Source organism: Siphateles boraxobius, unplaced genomic scaffold (genome assembly GCF_051911475.1).
Source record: "Siphateles boraxobius isolate OS27281-9 unplaced genomic scaffold, OSU_SipBor_1 26, whole genome shotgun sequence".
Lineage (NCBI taxonomy): Eukaryota > Metazoa > Chordata > Actinopteri > Cypriniformes > Leuciscidae > Siphateles > Siphateles boraxobius.
Genome location: NW_027508876.1, coordinates 5417681 through 5432148, shown reverse-complemented (window position 1 = coordinate 5432148; position 14468 = coordinate 5417681). Strand labels below are relative to the sequence as shown.

At 46.0% G+C, this 14468-nt stretch overlaps 2 protein-coding genes across 3 annotated transcripts in view; both read left to right on the top strand.

Moving 5' to 3' along the window:
- myo3a (myosin IIIA) overlaps positions 1-14468 on the top strand; it is a 145833-nt gene that overhangs the window by 2209 nt on the left and 129156 nt on the right. The gene's annotated exons all lie outside the window — the stretch shown is intronic.
- On the top strand, positions 350-12673 carry LOC143751617 (uncharacterized). The gene is made up of 5 exons (XM_077244225.1): positions 350-476; positions 839-921; positions 1038-1215; positions 9857-10077; positions 11858-12673. Exons 2-5 carry the CDS (start codon positions 897-899, stop codon positions 12085-12087), a joined length of 654 nt encoding a protein of 217 aa, XP_077100340.1. The 5' UTR covers positions 350-476; positions 839-896; the 3' UTR covers positions 12088-12673.

Here is a 14468-nt window from a genome sequence, read left to right as displayed (position 1 = left end):
GAGTATTTTAGCATCTATTTAGCATAGCATTTATATAGTTATTTAGATTATTTCGTGTAGCCTAGGTAGTTAATTAGCATATTTGTTAGTGTAGTATTGTTACAAGCATAGTTAGTTAGTAGCATAGTATTGCGTCAGTTAGGATAGCTTCCAGTTAGCGTAGAATATCTGTATTTAGTACAGTGGTCAGGATGGTACGTAGGTGTAGTGTTGCTGGTTGCAAAAGCACTGCTGGACTGTATAGGTTTCCAGCAGACTTGGAAATTAGGCGCCAGTGGTTGCATGTCCTTGGCCTGGAAGACCGCGAGTTCCCGCCTAGAGCTGGAGGAGTGTGCAAACTGCATTTTACGCGGGATTGCTTCTCCAATGCAATGGAGGTGGAAATGGGCTTCTCCACACAGCTCGCGCTGAAAAGCGACGCAGTGCCAAACGCTGCTCCTCCTGCATGGACTCCACCACCGCAGCGGCGTCTTGAGGTGAGTGATCATATATATTTGAATCACATTTTATGGTTTGGCTAAAGTTAATCCCCTGGGGTCGACAAACGCCCCGGGGCATTTTGCTGGATTTTTTCACATAGCGGCAAAATATGAATATGCCTACATGCCTGCACTATTGACATCAACTCGATAAAACTCATCAGATCCATGTACATGTCGTCTTGCGACCGTGTGAGGAATAATAATAACATAATAGTAATACTCCTGGAGAAAATTACCTCAGAGGTTTATGAGTTAATTAACGTTAACTATAAACATTTTAAAATCTCTAAAATTACTGAATATAAGACCGTAATCGTAAACCATAACACATTTATTTTTTAGCCTACTATGACCAGAGAAATTGGGTGCCAGACTGAACCAGTCGGCTCCAGATCTGCAGGTGTGCAGGCTAACATGAAGCCAATGAGGAGAAGCAAAGGTGATTTTGAATACTATGGAGCTTTTGAATGTTTTTCATCATATAGTTAAGATTATATAATTTTGTTTGGTACTTTCGCTGCTTATTGACAACAAATCTATTATTAATCTGTGCAGCCACCCAGGTCAGAATGCCTAACAGGAGTGTGTCGTGTGACACAGGCACACTGATGGAGCCTTTCACAGAGTGTCCCGGGGCAACCTCTACACCAATAAAGAGGAAAAGATGTGAGGTGTCCACTGATGACTCCAGCTACCATCAAGATGGAATTGAGAGCACCATGAACAGTACAAGGTAATGCGTTTAGTCCCATTAGGTTCTCTTACGAGAGGTTCTCTCGTATTGCGTAAGTTTAGCTTACGCTACGGGAAAGATTCATCTTCTCGAGATACTGAAGCCAAAAAATTATCCTTAATTTTGTATAACTTGTCAACGCAGTGCAGCAGCTAGCAGACCTAGAGCAGGCCATCTCGCGTGCTCATTGGCTGCCCTGCGGGCAACTGCTGCAGCCTACCAGTGCGCCCGGCGTGACGTCACGCCCAATGAAGGGCGCCCGCGCCTTTATAGCGTCACAGCCCACCAGATAGGCGTGGCTTAGCGTATAAAATAGGGGCTGTAGGCTGAATTCTCTGATTTTTCGACTCTTCAGCGAGCTCTTCGCATCGCTGGATTTGAGAGAAGCCACCGCCGCCGTCGAACAGCGAACAGCCAGCTTAGGACAGCGCTGAGGAAGCCGGCCGTCTTCGCCACCTTCAGCCATCCGTGCGAGCTACGCTATCCGGCGACGTATCCTTTTTTGCAAATCATTCTAAAAGAGCAGCGAGCGTCTTTTTAAAGATGCCTCGCACTTCCTGCGGCTCGTGTAAAGCCCCGCTCAGCGCCGGAGACCGCCACCTGATCTGCGCTCTCTGCCTGGGCCTGGAACACGCAGAGCTCGCCCTCGCGTCCGGGGGCTGCAAGCTCTGTGAGGAGCTTCCGCTGCCGAACAGGCTCGACGGCTGCTTCCTTCAAAGTCGCCGCCGCGCAGTTTCAGAAACCAGGCCCGCTCCATTCCTGCCGGAACTTCATGCGGAGCTGACGAAGTCGTGGAATTCACCTTTTTCTGCTAGACTTCAGTCACAGGCCTCCGCGTCGCTCTCCCGAGTGGACGGCGCCGCCGAGAAAGGGTACACAGCGATTCCCCCTGTGGAAGAGGCGGTCGCAGCGCACCTTTGCCCGCCCTCCGCGAGATGGCGGTCACGGTCAGCCCTCCCGTCTAAAGCCTGCAGAGCCACTTCCGCCTTGGTCGGCCGCGCTTATGCCGCCTCCGGCCAGGCCGCGTCTGCTCTACACTCGATGGCTGTGCTTCAGATCCTGCAAGCCGACCTCCTCCGTGAATGGGATGAGAAGGGCCGGGACCCAGCTGCGGTTACGGATTTGAGAAGCGCGACGGATCTTTCTCTCCGCGCCACCAAAGCTGCAGCCCAGGCCATCGGACGAGCCATGGCCGCGTTAACCGTGACGGAGAGGCACCTCTGGTTAACGCTCGCGGATATGAGGGAAACTGAGCGAGCCAACTTTCTGAACGCCACGCTTTCCCCCACTGGTCTCTTCGGCCCAGCGGTGAACGGGATTTTTGACCGCTTCTCTATGGTGCAAAAGACCACGCAGGCCATGAACCTCTTCCTGCCGCGACGCTCGAGTTCCGCCACAGGCCGCTCTCGCGAGAGACAAAGCCAGCCTCCTGTGCGAACCAGCACCCAGCGTCCAGCACAGCCTCAGCATCAGCCTTCGCAGCGACGTCAGGGCGGCCGCCCTAGATCGCGCTCAGACAGCCGTCGCAGACCGCCGCCCCCCAGAGGGCCTCGGCAAAGGCTCACGCTGTAGTCTGAGCACGCGAAGCCCTCCTAACAGCGGGAGAGAAAAGACGCGCGTGTCCCGCTGCGGCCGGACCGCCGTCAAAGTTCATTTCCCTGTCAGTCCCCTTCGAACAGGCTACTGCAGTGGTTCAACTAGCAGCCAACGAGCCGGTTTATTCACCCTCTCGCCTGCACACAAACGCCGTTTTCACGGCGACCCAGAGAAATCTCAAAAAGAGTATAATGTCTGGTCCGGCTCACGCCGTCAGTGTTTTAAGTGTAGTGAATGTGCCCACGCCCCAGTGTTCACCCCTACACATAAGCACTCAAAATCCCGTGTCACTCACAGAGCACACTCTCATAAAGCGCAGAAAAGCCGCTCGAGTGTTGAATGTAAGAAATGTGTCCACAGGTCTGTGCCCACTATCTGCCCGCTCTGTTACACGATCAAAGAAGCTTATGAACGTAAGTCTCGTGCCCGCCAGAGAGCGCTCACGCTTGCTAACACAAACCTTCCCCCGGGTCCCGCCTGTGCGTTTAAGTGTTATCACGAAACACAGGGCGTTAATAAAACGCTCCCCATCTACTATGATCGGGGCGTCAGATACAGTTGTAAGTCTCGTGCCCGCGTGCGCGCGCTCACGCTTACAGAGAGCTCTCCCGCCCAGAGCGCTGCTCGCGCGTCAAAGTGTGGCAAAAGTATGTTCCCCATCCCTTATGATCGGGACATCTCACATAAGTCAGCCGGTCTCGGCTGTCAGCGAGCGGCCATTGCCCGCGCGCGCTCTCGGCTCTGGTTCAGTTTCACAAGCCCGCAAATGGCGGCGGTCTGAACCCGGAGGCAATTCGCCCCCTGGCGGCTCACATAGCTGCGTGGGAAACTATCCCAGGGATTTCAGAATGGGTGTTGAGCACAATAAAGTAGGGCTATGCACTTCAATTCGTTCGCCGTCCTCCGCGCTTTCAAGCCCGGACCGCGACGATAGTGAATGCGGAAGTAGCACACCTACTTCACGCAGAAATAGCAAAGCTGCTGTGCAAAGGGGCTATAGAAAAGGTGCCGCCTTCTCTGAGCGAGTCAGGCTTTTACAGCCGATTTTTTCTCGTACCCAAGAAGGACGGAGCCTTCAGACCTATCCTAGATCTGAGATATTTGAACAAAGTGCTTGTAAAAAGACCGTTCAAAATGCTTACGACCAGAAAAATCCTCGCGCACGTTCGCCCGAGGGACTGGTTTATTTCTTTAGATCTGAAGGATGCCTATTTTCAGATTCAGATAGTACCCCGTCACAGGCAATTTTTGAGATTCGCCTTCGACGGTCAGGCATATCAATACACCGTCCTGCCGCCGGCCTGTCCCTAGCACCCCGTACATTTACAAAGTGCATGGACGCGGCGCTCGCCCCCCTGAGAAGTCAGGGGCTGCGCATAATGAACTATCTGGACGATTGGCTGATATTGGCACAGTCAGAGACAGAACTACTATCTCACAGAACAGTGCTTCTCAGTCATCTGGAAAGCTTGGGTCTCACGGTCAACTGGACCAAGAGCAAATTACTGCCCAGCCAGTCAATTTCCTTTTTAGGAATAGAACTGGACTCGGTGACCATGACGGCTCGTTTATTGACACAGCGCGTGCGCCGTGTTCGCCACCTAGCCGCATCTTTCCAGAAGGGCAGCTTTCTCCCTTTGAAAACATTTCAAAGGATGTTGGGCTGTATGGCATCAGCTGCAGCGGTGCTCCAGCTGGGCCTACTGCGCATGCGCCCGCTCCAACGCTGGTTGAACGCTCGCGCGCCTCGCCGAGCCTGGGTGTCTGGCGGCCAGAAAATCAGAGTGACTCAGACCTGCATAACAGCTCTGCAGCCCTGGTTAGTGGCCGATTGGTACCAGCATGGAGTAATGATGGGAACCATCTCTTATCGGAAGGTCATCTCGACAGACGCGTCCAACTCGGGTTGGGGCGCGCTGTTCGAGGGCAGACCGGCCTTTGGCCAGTGGTCAGACCAGGAGAAGGGTTTTCACATAAACTGTCTGGAAATGATAGCGGTCGAGAACGCGCTGAAGTGCTTCCTCCCGTTTATACAGGACCAGCATGTTCTTGTCCGCTCGGACAACACATCTGTGGTATCCTATGTAAACCGTCAGGGCGGATCCAGAAATCTCTGCAATCTGACGGAACGCCTCCTTATTTGGTCACAGACGAACCTGCGCTCGCTGAGGGCGGCGCATGTGCCTGGCCATTTGAACGACGGCCCAGACAGACTGTCCAAGGACAATGTTCCCCGAGGGGAATGGTCCCTGCGCCCCCAAACGGTCCAGAAACTGTGGCGCCTATTCGGCAGAGCGGAAGTCGACCTGTTTGCGTCAAAAGACAACGCTCAATGCCCGATGTTCTTCTCGAAGGACGAGGACGCGCTGGCCCAGGTTTGGCCCAGCCTCCCGCTATATGCTTTCCCTCCGGTCTCTCTGTTGCCACAGGTGATCAAGAGGATCAGGGAAACGCGCCACTCGGTGCTCCTCATAGCCCCGCGTTGGGAGAATCAGACTTGGTTCCCGGAACTGGCACGGCTGTCACATACAGCTCCGTGGCCGATTCCGGTGAGGGCAGATCTCCTCTCTCAAGCTCGCGGCACGATCTGGCATCCCCATCCAGAGCGCTGGTCTCTGCATGCATGGTTGATCAACGGGTACTCGTTGCCCTGCCAGAAGGAGTGATGAACACGATCACGCAGTCTAGAGCCCCTTCCACGAGAAGGCTCTACGCGTCTAAATGGTCGGTGTTCTCTGGATGGTGCACCGACAGAGGTCTGGACCCGCGGACATGCGGGGTGGCGCATCTGCTCACTTTCCTACAAGAGCTGTTGGATAAGGGAAGATCCCCATCCACGCTCAAAGTTTACGTGGCGGCCGTAGCAGCATTCGCGGAATCGACGCACGGCCAGTCACTGGGAAGACATGAGTTGGTCATCCGGTTCCTTAGAGGAGCTAGAAGGATGAATCCGCCGCGCCCCCCGTCGGTTCCCATGTGGGATCTTTCACTGGTCCTCGAGGCCCTGAAAGCTTTTCCATTTGAACCACTAGACTCCGTGGAGTTGAAATATCTATCACTAAAAGCCGTTTTTCTGACTGCACTGTCGTCAGTAAAACGTGTAGGGGATCTGCACGCGCTGTCTGTCAGCGCGTCGTGTCTTGAGTTCGGACCAAATGACTCTAAAGTCATCCTCAGACCTAGACATGGTTATGTCCCTAAAGTGATGGGCACTCCATTCAGAGCGCAAGTTATTTCGCTGTCAGCTCTGCCAGCATCTGACAGCGAAAGTGATGTGAATCTCCTCTGCCCTGTCAGAGCGCTGAGGTTTTACATTACGCGCTCCGCCTCCTTCAGGCGTTCGGAACAGCTTTTCGTTTCGTTTGGTGGGCGCGCCAAGGGGCTTGCCTCCTCGAAACAGAGCCTGTCCAGATGGATAGTGGACGCTATAGCGGCAGCTTACGCGTCAAAAGGCCTGCAATGCCCTCTGGGCATCAGGGCTCATTCCACGAGAGGTGTGGCCTCGTCGTGGGCATGGTCCAGTGGAATTTCTATCCATGACATATGTGTAGCGGCGGGCTGGAGCTCCCCGTCTACCTTTGTCAGGTTTTATAACCTAGAAGTTCCTGCCTTGCAGGCTAAACTGTTGTCAGTCTGAAAAGAGGAGTATTCTGCCCAGATCTCCTGCTCAGATCACGTTCATGACTCAGCTCTCCTGGTTGAGCTGCACTAAGTAGGGTATGTGCCATATGACTATACAGACCGGCGCGCTGCTCTGTATTCCCTATGTGTGCTTATGTACAAGTGATGGCCCGCGTGGCTGGCCACCTTATTTTTTCCACTTATGGGGTTCCCCTTAAGCTCGGGGTCTCATGTGGATGCTTGGCGCGCACGGCGTTGACAAAGTGTTCCCGTAGCGTAAGCTAAACTTACCCAATACGAGAGAACCTCTCGTAAGAGAACGATACTCGGTTACTAACGTAACCTCGGTTCTCTCTAGAGAGGGAACGAGTATTGCGTAACCGGCCGTGCTCACGCCACGAGCGACTTCGCTTCAGTCGTCAACAAACCAGAGAATTCAGCCTACAGCCCCTATTTTATACGCTAAGCCACGCCTATCTGGTGGGCTGTGACGCTATAAAGGCGCGGGCGCCCTTCATTGGGCGTGACGTCACGCCGGGCGCACTGGTAGGCTGCAGCAGTTGCCCGCAGGGCAGCCAATGAGCACGCGAGATGGCCTGCTCTAGGTCTGCTAGCTGCTGCACTGCGTTGACAAGTTATACAAAATTAAGGATAATTTTTTGGCTTCAGTATCTCGAGAAGATGAATCTTTCCCGTAGCGTAAGCTAAACTTACGCAATACTCGTTCCCTCTCTAGAGAGAACCGAGGTTACGTTAGTAACCGAGTATCGTTTTTCAGTTAGGCTATATTTGAATGTTCTAATTTAGCAATTAACATTACTTGTTTTTAAATACTTTTGATTTGTTGTCATTAAGTTATTTCTGATACATATTTCTGATACATACACGTTACATAACCAAATTATGATTATTTATGCTTTTATTTAAATTTGTTTTCTTTTTTTTCCCCACTCCACCAATCTGGTCACACCTGTGTACTACCTACAACATGAGAATTGTTTATCACTACTTTGTTAGGATGATTTATTTAATATTTGGTATGTGGAGGTTGTGTTTTTTCAGGGTTTGTACAAGGTGCTTAAATGCTTGAACTTGAATTTGACTTGAAATTTATGAAATGGAGCTTAAAATATTTAAATATCATAAATATATATATATGTGAAATTAGTGTTTCATTTTATTGATAAAGCAATCTTTTCACAAAAAAATATATCTATCAGATAGGCTGAAGCTTTAGAACCATTTTGCATGGCTATGAGTGTGATATTGTTCATAAATATCAAAGTACATGATACAGCTTTCATTCTTCAGGTCAACCATATTCATGAGGTGGAAATCTGTTTGAATGCGATATCTTTGTCATAGTAACCTTTCAATTGTTAAAGTTTCCATTGTCATTGCATCTGCTACACTTTATTTTGTATAGCTTTATTTTATTTTGTTTATTTCTGTTTACCTAATTATCTGTATGAACCCTGGTTTTGTGTAAAGTACTTATTAAATTAATTAACTGGATTTAACACTCTGGTCATGTCATATTTCATAGCTATACCTTGGGTATCTCCCTACAACAGACATTCTCTACCAGGGACAGTGAGCTGCAGTGCCCACAGGTGCACCTGTTGAGACAGAATCATTTGTAATTATAGAGGGAGACTTGAAATATATGTTTTTCGCTTAATTATTAACACTACGTCATACCAAAATTAACCTAAATGCATGGGTTTTAATTTTCTGATAGTTCCGTTAGCATTTGCTATGAGCATTAGCTTAATATAGCCATAATGCTAATGTTTTACCATTCAGACACTGGCTCCATTCTCCCTTGCGCGGCTGCTTCGCTAGCATCGTCGGATGCCGATCGCGATGCGGGAGTTAAGACCGCAGTTTGAGCCAATGGCTCGAATTGATATGGCTCTGGCCCAGTGTCCACAGACAATTCACCCTTCTCAACTTCAGGTGAAGGTGGGGGATAAAAATCCTCGACTTCAAATGACCGCTCTGTGGCAAAGCTACTTGCGCCACTCCAGTCACTCTCCATTTAAGAGTCTGACAGCAGCTGTCAATGAATCCATCTCTGCGGGTCTCAGGTGCACGCCCCCCCGCTCAGCCCCGCCTTCGGTTCGTCCCCTCTATCTCCGCTGGGCTCTGCCCACTTTTCCAGCATTTTTCAAATATTGCCAGTGGGTGGAGTCAGGGTCTGAGCAGGGGTTTAGTTACCCTTTAAAAAGGAAGAGGCCAGCAATGGTAATATAAGATCGACTAAGCCACCCTGGACAACCGGGGAAATAATAGCCCTAAGGGCACACAGGTTCGTCTTGAATGAGTGGGTGAGAAGACATGAGTCGTATAGAAGTAGAAAAGTTTATTATGTTTGTCAATATTGACTAATAAATAGCTAAAACTTCAAATTGAAAAACTCCTGCATTGACCATATAATGATAATGATGAACACCATCAATCTGCATCTACTCATGCACACAGTAAATACAATACGATCCAAAAAAAGTAACTCAAAGAAAATAAACTACCAAAAATACAACAACAAAAAAAACACGTTTGGAAGGTACAATACCCACAAATAGGTCTGAAAAGACAATTTCACAAGATAAATCAAATAATTCAAGAATTTACCCCTTAGCACGGAAGTAAGACCCAAAATATAACAAAAGCAAGTTAACAGTTTAAAATAGACCAAGTTCACTCTGGTTTGCTGTGCTCGGAGATGAGACACGGAATGAACATAAACAAATCACATACCAGCGGCGACCAAGTATGACGTCACAAGGACAATACAAAGGCGCATGCCAAGTGGCCACAACACATCCTTTATATATCCAACAAAAGAATAAAGGAGGAGGGGTTAATAAACTAAGCAATGGTGTATGACATTCCCATAGGTGGATTCAACCACCCTTCTACATAAAGATTGGACTCGATATAGTGTTCCTTACAACTTATTAAAGATCCAGTGATCCAAGGATATTGACATGCAGTCAGGAATCGTGTTTCCTGACATTTATATGTGCCTGATTTCGACACCGGGGAAATACATACAGCAAATTTGCCTGTGAACACTTTATATAAATACAATGTAGGCAGGTCTAAATCCTGGTGACCACTACTGTGTCTATTAATGGGTAAAGCTACAGTAACATCTTTAGGTAGTCACCTTTCCATCTAAACTGGCTATATCTCTTAAGCCTAGTAATGAATGTTTTATGAGCAGCAGGAGAACCATATTCACAGTCACACAAAGCCGAAGCACAATCAAAACAATGTTCTTCTGCAAAATGCATGCAGTTTTGTTTTTTAACTATTAGAGGACCAGAGGTTACATGATGCATCTTTGAAGTAAAATATTCAAGTAATATACATAAGAGGAATCATTCCATGATTGTTGTATGATATTGTCCTCCTGCAGCTCTCAGGATGAGATGAACTCTCAATGGCTGCAGGATTTCGCTCCGTACTCCCCCAGCAGTGAGCTTGACTCCAGCTCCGCGAGACAGGACAGTCCCGTGAGCAACTACAGCTGGATGAAACAGGAACCAGAGATGGAAATAATCCAGTGGGAAAATAAGAACTCAGTGCCAGCTGATCATGATACAGAGCAGGACAACACTCCGAACACTGCCGTCTCCAGTACGTGATTTTTCATTTACTGACAATCAATGTCAATCTCCAAAATGCAATGATGGGACAGTTCGAGAGAGCATTTAAGCATTGTCTGTAGTTATGTCAGGGCCGGCCCAGGCTTTGTTGGTGCCCTTGGTGAGATTTTAGATTGTGCCACAAGCAAAAAGATTACTGCAAATGCATACATAAATGGTTATAATAAACAACAAATATCAAATCTGGAAAAAATTAAATAAAAAAAGAATTAAACAAATTACAATTCAACAAAAAGTGCAATACTCTAGCCTCTTACCTGTCATCCCCATTTTTGAGCATACACTGGAGAATGACAGGCCTACTTAAACTTAAATTATTGCAATTCATGAGGGGTGCCCAATCCTGTTTCTGGAGATCTACCTAGCGTTCTGATCCAACACACGTGTCTGTAATTATCAAGTGCTCCTTAAGAGCTTAATTAGCTGGATCAGTTGTGTTTGATCAACTTAGTAGGAAGATCTCCAGGAACACGACTAGGCAAACCTGCTTTATGCCCGGTACACATTGTACGATTTTGGGCTGTCCCAGACGAAAGATGACCAATCATGATTTCTGTGGTCGTGATCCTGAACCTTGGTCCAACGTCGTTCAGTGAGAGAGGTTCAAAGACGGCCGTTGTCACTGTCATGAGTCCAAACATAGCCTGCGATCATTTTCTGACAGTGTCCGAAATTTAGCATGATCTTCTCACAGTGTGTTTGCTGCTATGACCTACGTCTACTGACTAGCCAATAAAAATGCAACATGAAAGGACGTATTTATCAAAGCGACATGGTGATTAAACTTAAAACTTGGCAAAATTGGCATGCCAAGCTGGCATCTTTTTCCTATCCATGACTCATCTTACTCCTCTTTTTTCAGGTCATCATCCTACAGTTTATTCATTACAGAAGCTTAGGGTGTATTCACACCTGCCTTGTTTGGTTCGATTGAATCAAACTCTAGTTCGTTTACCCCCTTGGTGCGGACCTTTTGGGCAGGTGTGAATACAGCAATCGAACTCGGGTGCGGACCAAACAACCCAACCGAGACCCAGCTGAAGAGGTGGTCTCGGTACGGTTCCAAACGAACTCTGGTACTGTTCGTTTACGGTGTGAACATGAACCGACCCAATTGCAAGAAAGCACTGCGCCTTTGAGTTAACAGGCTTCCGTAGTCGGAGTTGCGATATGGGAAAGTGATCTGTTGTAGCCTACTACTTTCCAAAAAAAAATGTATTTGGTCCGGACCAAAGCAAGTGAACTATCGGACTTTCCTGGTGTGAATACACCCTTACATTTATTTTAAAGAAAACACACGGCACTTTACTTGCAGTTTAAATAAAACAATCAAAAATGGCCCACAGTGTTAGTGTCACTCATCTGTTCATCGCGATCTCACAGAGTTCTGTTATAATCAATGAAGCCGAGACTCACAGCACAATGAATCTCTTATTTACATCGTGTCTACACTTTGTTTGCTGTAATGAGAGGAATCGTGAGTGTGCAGAACTCCTAACCAAAACTCATCTGTGTTAATCGGTGAGTGGATTCTGACTAACTTAAACACCTGATTGAACACCTCGAATACCAACCAGTCAATTGGGTTATAATTGGAAGGCTGTGTTGCTAACGTTTTTTTTTATTTCCCACAGTCCATTGTTTCCTTTTTGTCAAAGTGTATAATTAAATGAGATAATGATCAGTTTTTTTTCTTTTGTAGGAACACATACATATACTTAGACAATTTGTTTTGTTTCTATCTTTCTCAGCAGTGATACCACCGATCATGGAAGGGTTACCCAGCGGTGTTATGCTTACCATCACTAAACTTCAGTGTCTGCTGGAGAGCAAGCAGGAGAGGATTGACGCTCTGGAGAGACAGGTGCAGGATCTACAGGAGGATCGCAGGTTCCTCCGCTCTCAGATCGAGAACCTCACTGGCGCTCTCTCTACTCATGTCTGTCGAGGGGTTCAAGATGAAGCAACTGGAAAAAGTTAAATGGTTCCTATGAAAGTCTTCAAGTCAGTGCTTAAACTGTAACTGAATGGGTCCTTAGGGCCAGATTTACTTACAGCTTGGCCAGTGCAAACCCTCTTTGGGTTAAAAACTATTGTCAGGATTTACTAAAGACATGCAGTGAAAAGTGAACACTGAAAAGGCATAGACAGTTGTTTTTGCGGCTGATCATTATGGAAATGATCCGGCTGCGTCTGTGTTCTTTAATTTGCATGTCGTCAGTAGATCACTCGCAGAACTTTCCACTCCCACGCCGCTTTTATGGGTTTGCGCTCACGCTAATTTGCCCTGTTAACTAAATCTGTCCCTTAGTTCAAACATTTTATTATTATTATTTTTTTTGCGTTTGTTATTTTATCATTGTTACTAATTTATTTGAATGAGTTTTGAACAATTACCAGTATGTATTAGCGTATTGTTGTCATCATTATTATTAGGAATAGTTCATCCTAATGAATGTTCATTTTCACAAAATGAAAATTTTGTAACTTACTGAGAATTGCCTTATGTCATTTCAAAGCTGTATGACTTTCTGGGACAGTAAAACGTCTTTATCTCTGTCGCTAAAGGTGTGTGCTTATTTACTGGTGTTTAGCGAATTTTCTCTGGTAAAATTCAGTCATTGGGAATCCACGCAATCTAATTTTTTTGGCGTAAGATTTCCATGTCCAGATTTTGCAACTACTTGGGGTTCGTCATGCAGATTTGCTATTTTGCTCAAATCTCACAGGCAAAATTTGACTTGTCCATTGTCAGTATGTAGTGTAGCGATGCATGAAGCCCTGCTCCGATGGATGATCTATACAGCAGTCTGACAATTCTTCAACTGAGAAACGGCAAATGTCCCTGCTGAAAGAAACTGCTAAATCCAGTCTAAGATTATTGGCTGGTCTCGGCTGGTTTAGCAGGATGGATTTGATGGGTTTTTGCTGCTTCATTAGCTGGTCAGGCTGGTTTTAGCTGGTCAGGCTGGAGGACCAGCTGAAAACCATCTTAAACTAGCTAAACCAGCCATTCAACTTTAGGCCGATTTTACCAGTTATGAAATGAATGTTAATTTTGAGTAACCTATTAAAAATGCATTGCTTTGGTGCACAATGTAGACCGAAAGCGCTCACTTCATTTTGCCATTTAATCAGTCGCTGTTTGATATCTTATATTAAAAAAATTAAGACTACCAACATAAAGAAAAGGTAAGGATATGCTTTCCATTTATGGAGAAACCGTTTTTAAATAATTTTGTAGACATGCATATTTTAATAAAGGATATCTGTTTCTATCATAAGTGACATTTAAAGATATAAAGGCTACACGGACAGAACTAAGTGAGCGCGTCGTTTTGATGGACTAATTCAAATTATCTTTTTTATTTTTTATTATTGCATGTGAACAAACACATAACAAATGGAAGTAAATGAACATTTCAACAATGAAGTGGCAATGGATGACAGCATAATTAAAGCACAGGGAGACAGTAAAAACAAATTAAGTATGAAGTACAGTTAGAGAGGAAGGAAAAAAACTAATTCAAATGAATTGAACAGAACACCTCCATCAACACAACACAACTTCCTGTTAGGTTACTGTCGAGAAATCACGCGCGAACTCCACGCCTAGACACTAGAGGGCGCTCTGATACCTCTGCTGGATTAGCTTGTTATCAAAGCCTCTAGTGACTAGATGAAAAGACCGTTTGCTTGTTCTTTCTGCACAGAATCAGAAGAACTTTATTTAGCGGTAATTGGGAAGCTAGACAAGAAACATACATGTTAAATGAAAATTATGTCATCATTTTGGCCTACTCACGTCATTCCAAACCTGTATCAATTGTGTTTTAATGGTCTACTGTGTTTTGAAGTACATTACGATGAATGCTATTCTCATTGTGTTCACTGGTTTGTTTTTAAACTCATCTATGGTTCAATAAAGAACATTTACGGAACCTTTCAATGCAACAAAAGTTTGTTTATATTGAAAAAGGGCGCTTTTAAGAACTGTTCACTTATTAAAGGTTCTTTGTGGTTCCAAAAATGGATCTTAGCACCTGTCAGAATGTTCTCTCACTGTGAAACCCCACTTTGGGAACCTTTAGCTCCATTTTCATAGTTGATGTAACTTGCTCTGGTTTGCTTGCTCAGGCGTTTTTTGGAAACATTTTACCTTTATCATTTATTTGTGCTACATTTCAAATTCCTTTTATATTGTTTACCTTTGCCCGAGAATTTCAATCTTAAAACATGAAAAAAAACATAATTATAAATACTTTTTGCCTATCAGCTAAACAAGGGTGAAATATTGATAAACCATGTTGTTATTTTTTAGTTTGAAATTTTTACAAATTACGGCTGTCCTTTAATTAGGCC

Coding starts and splice junctions, on each gene's coding strand:
- LOC143751617 (XM_077244225.1), top strand. CDS start 897: ATGAAGCCAATGAGGAGAAGCAAAG. Junction 922..1,037: donor GCCAATGAGGAGAAGCAAAG/GTGATTTTGAAT, acceptor TAATCTGTGCAG/CCACCCAGGTCAGAATGCCT. Junction 1,216..9,856: donor AGCACCATGAACAGTACAAG/GTAATGCGTTTA, acceptor GTCCTCCTGCAG/CTCTCAGGATGAGATGAACT.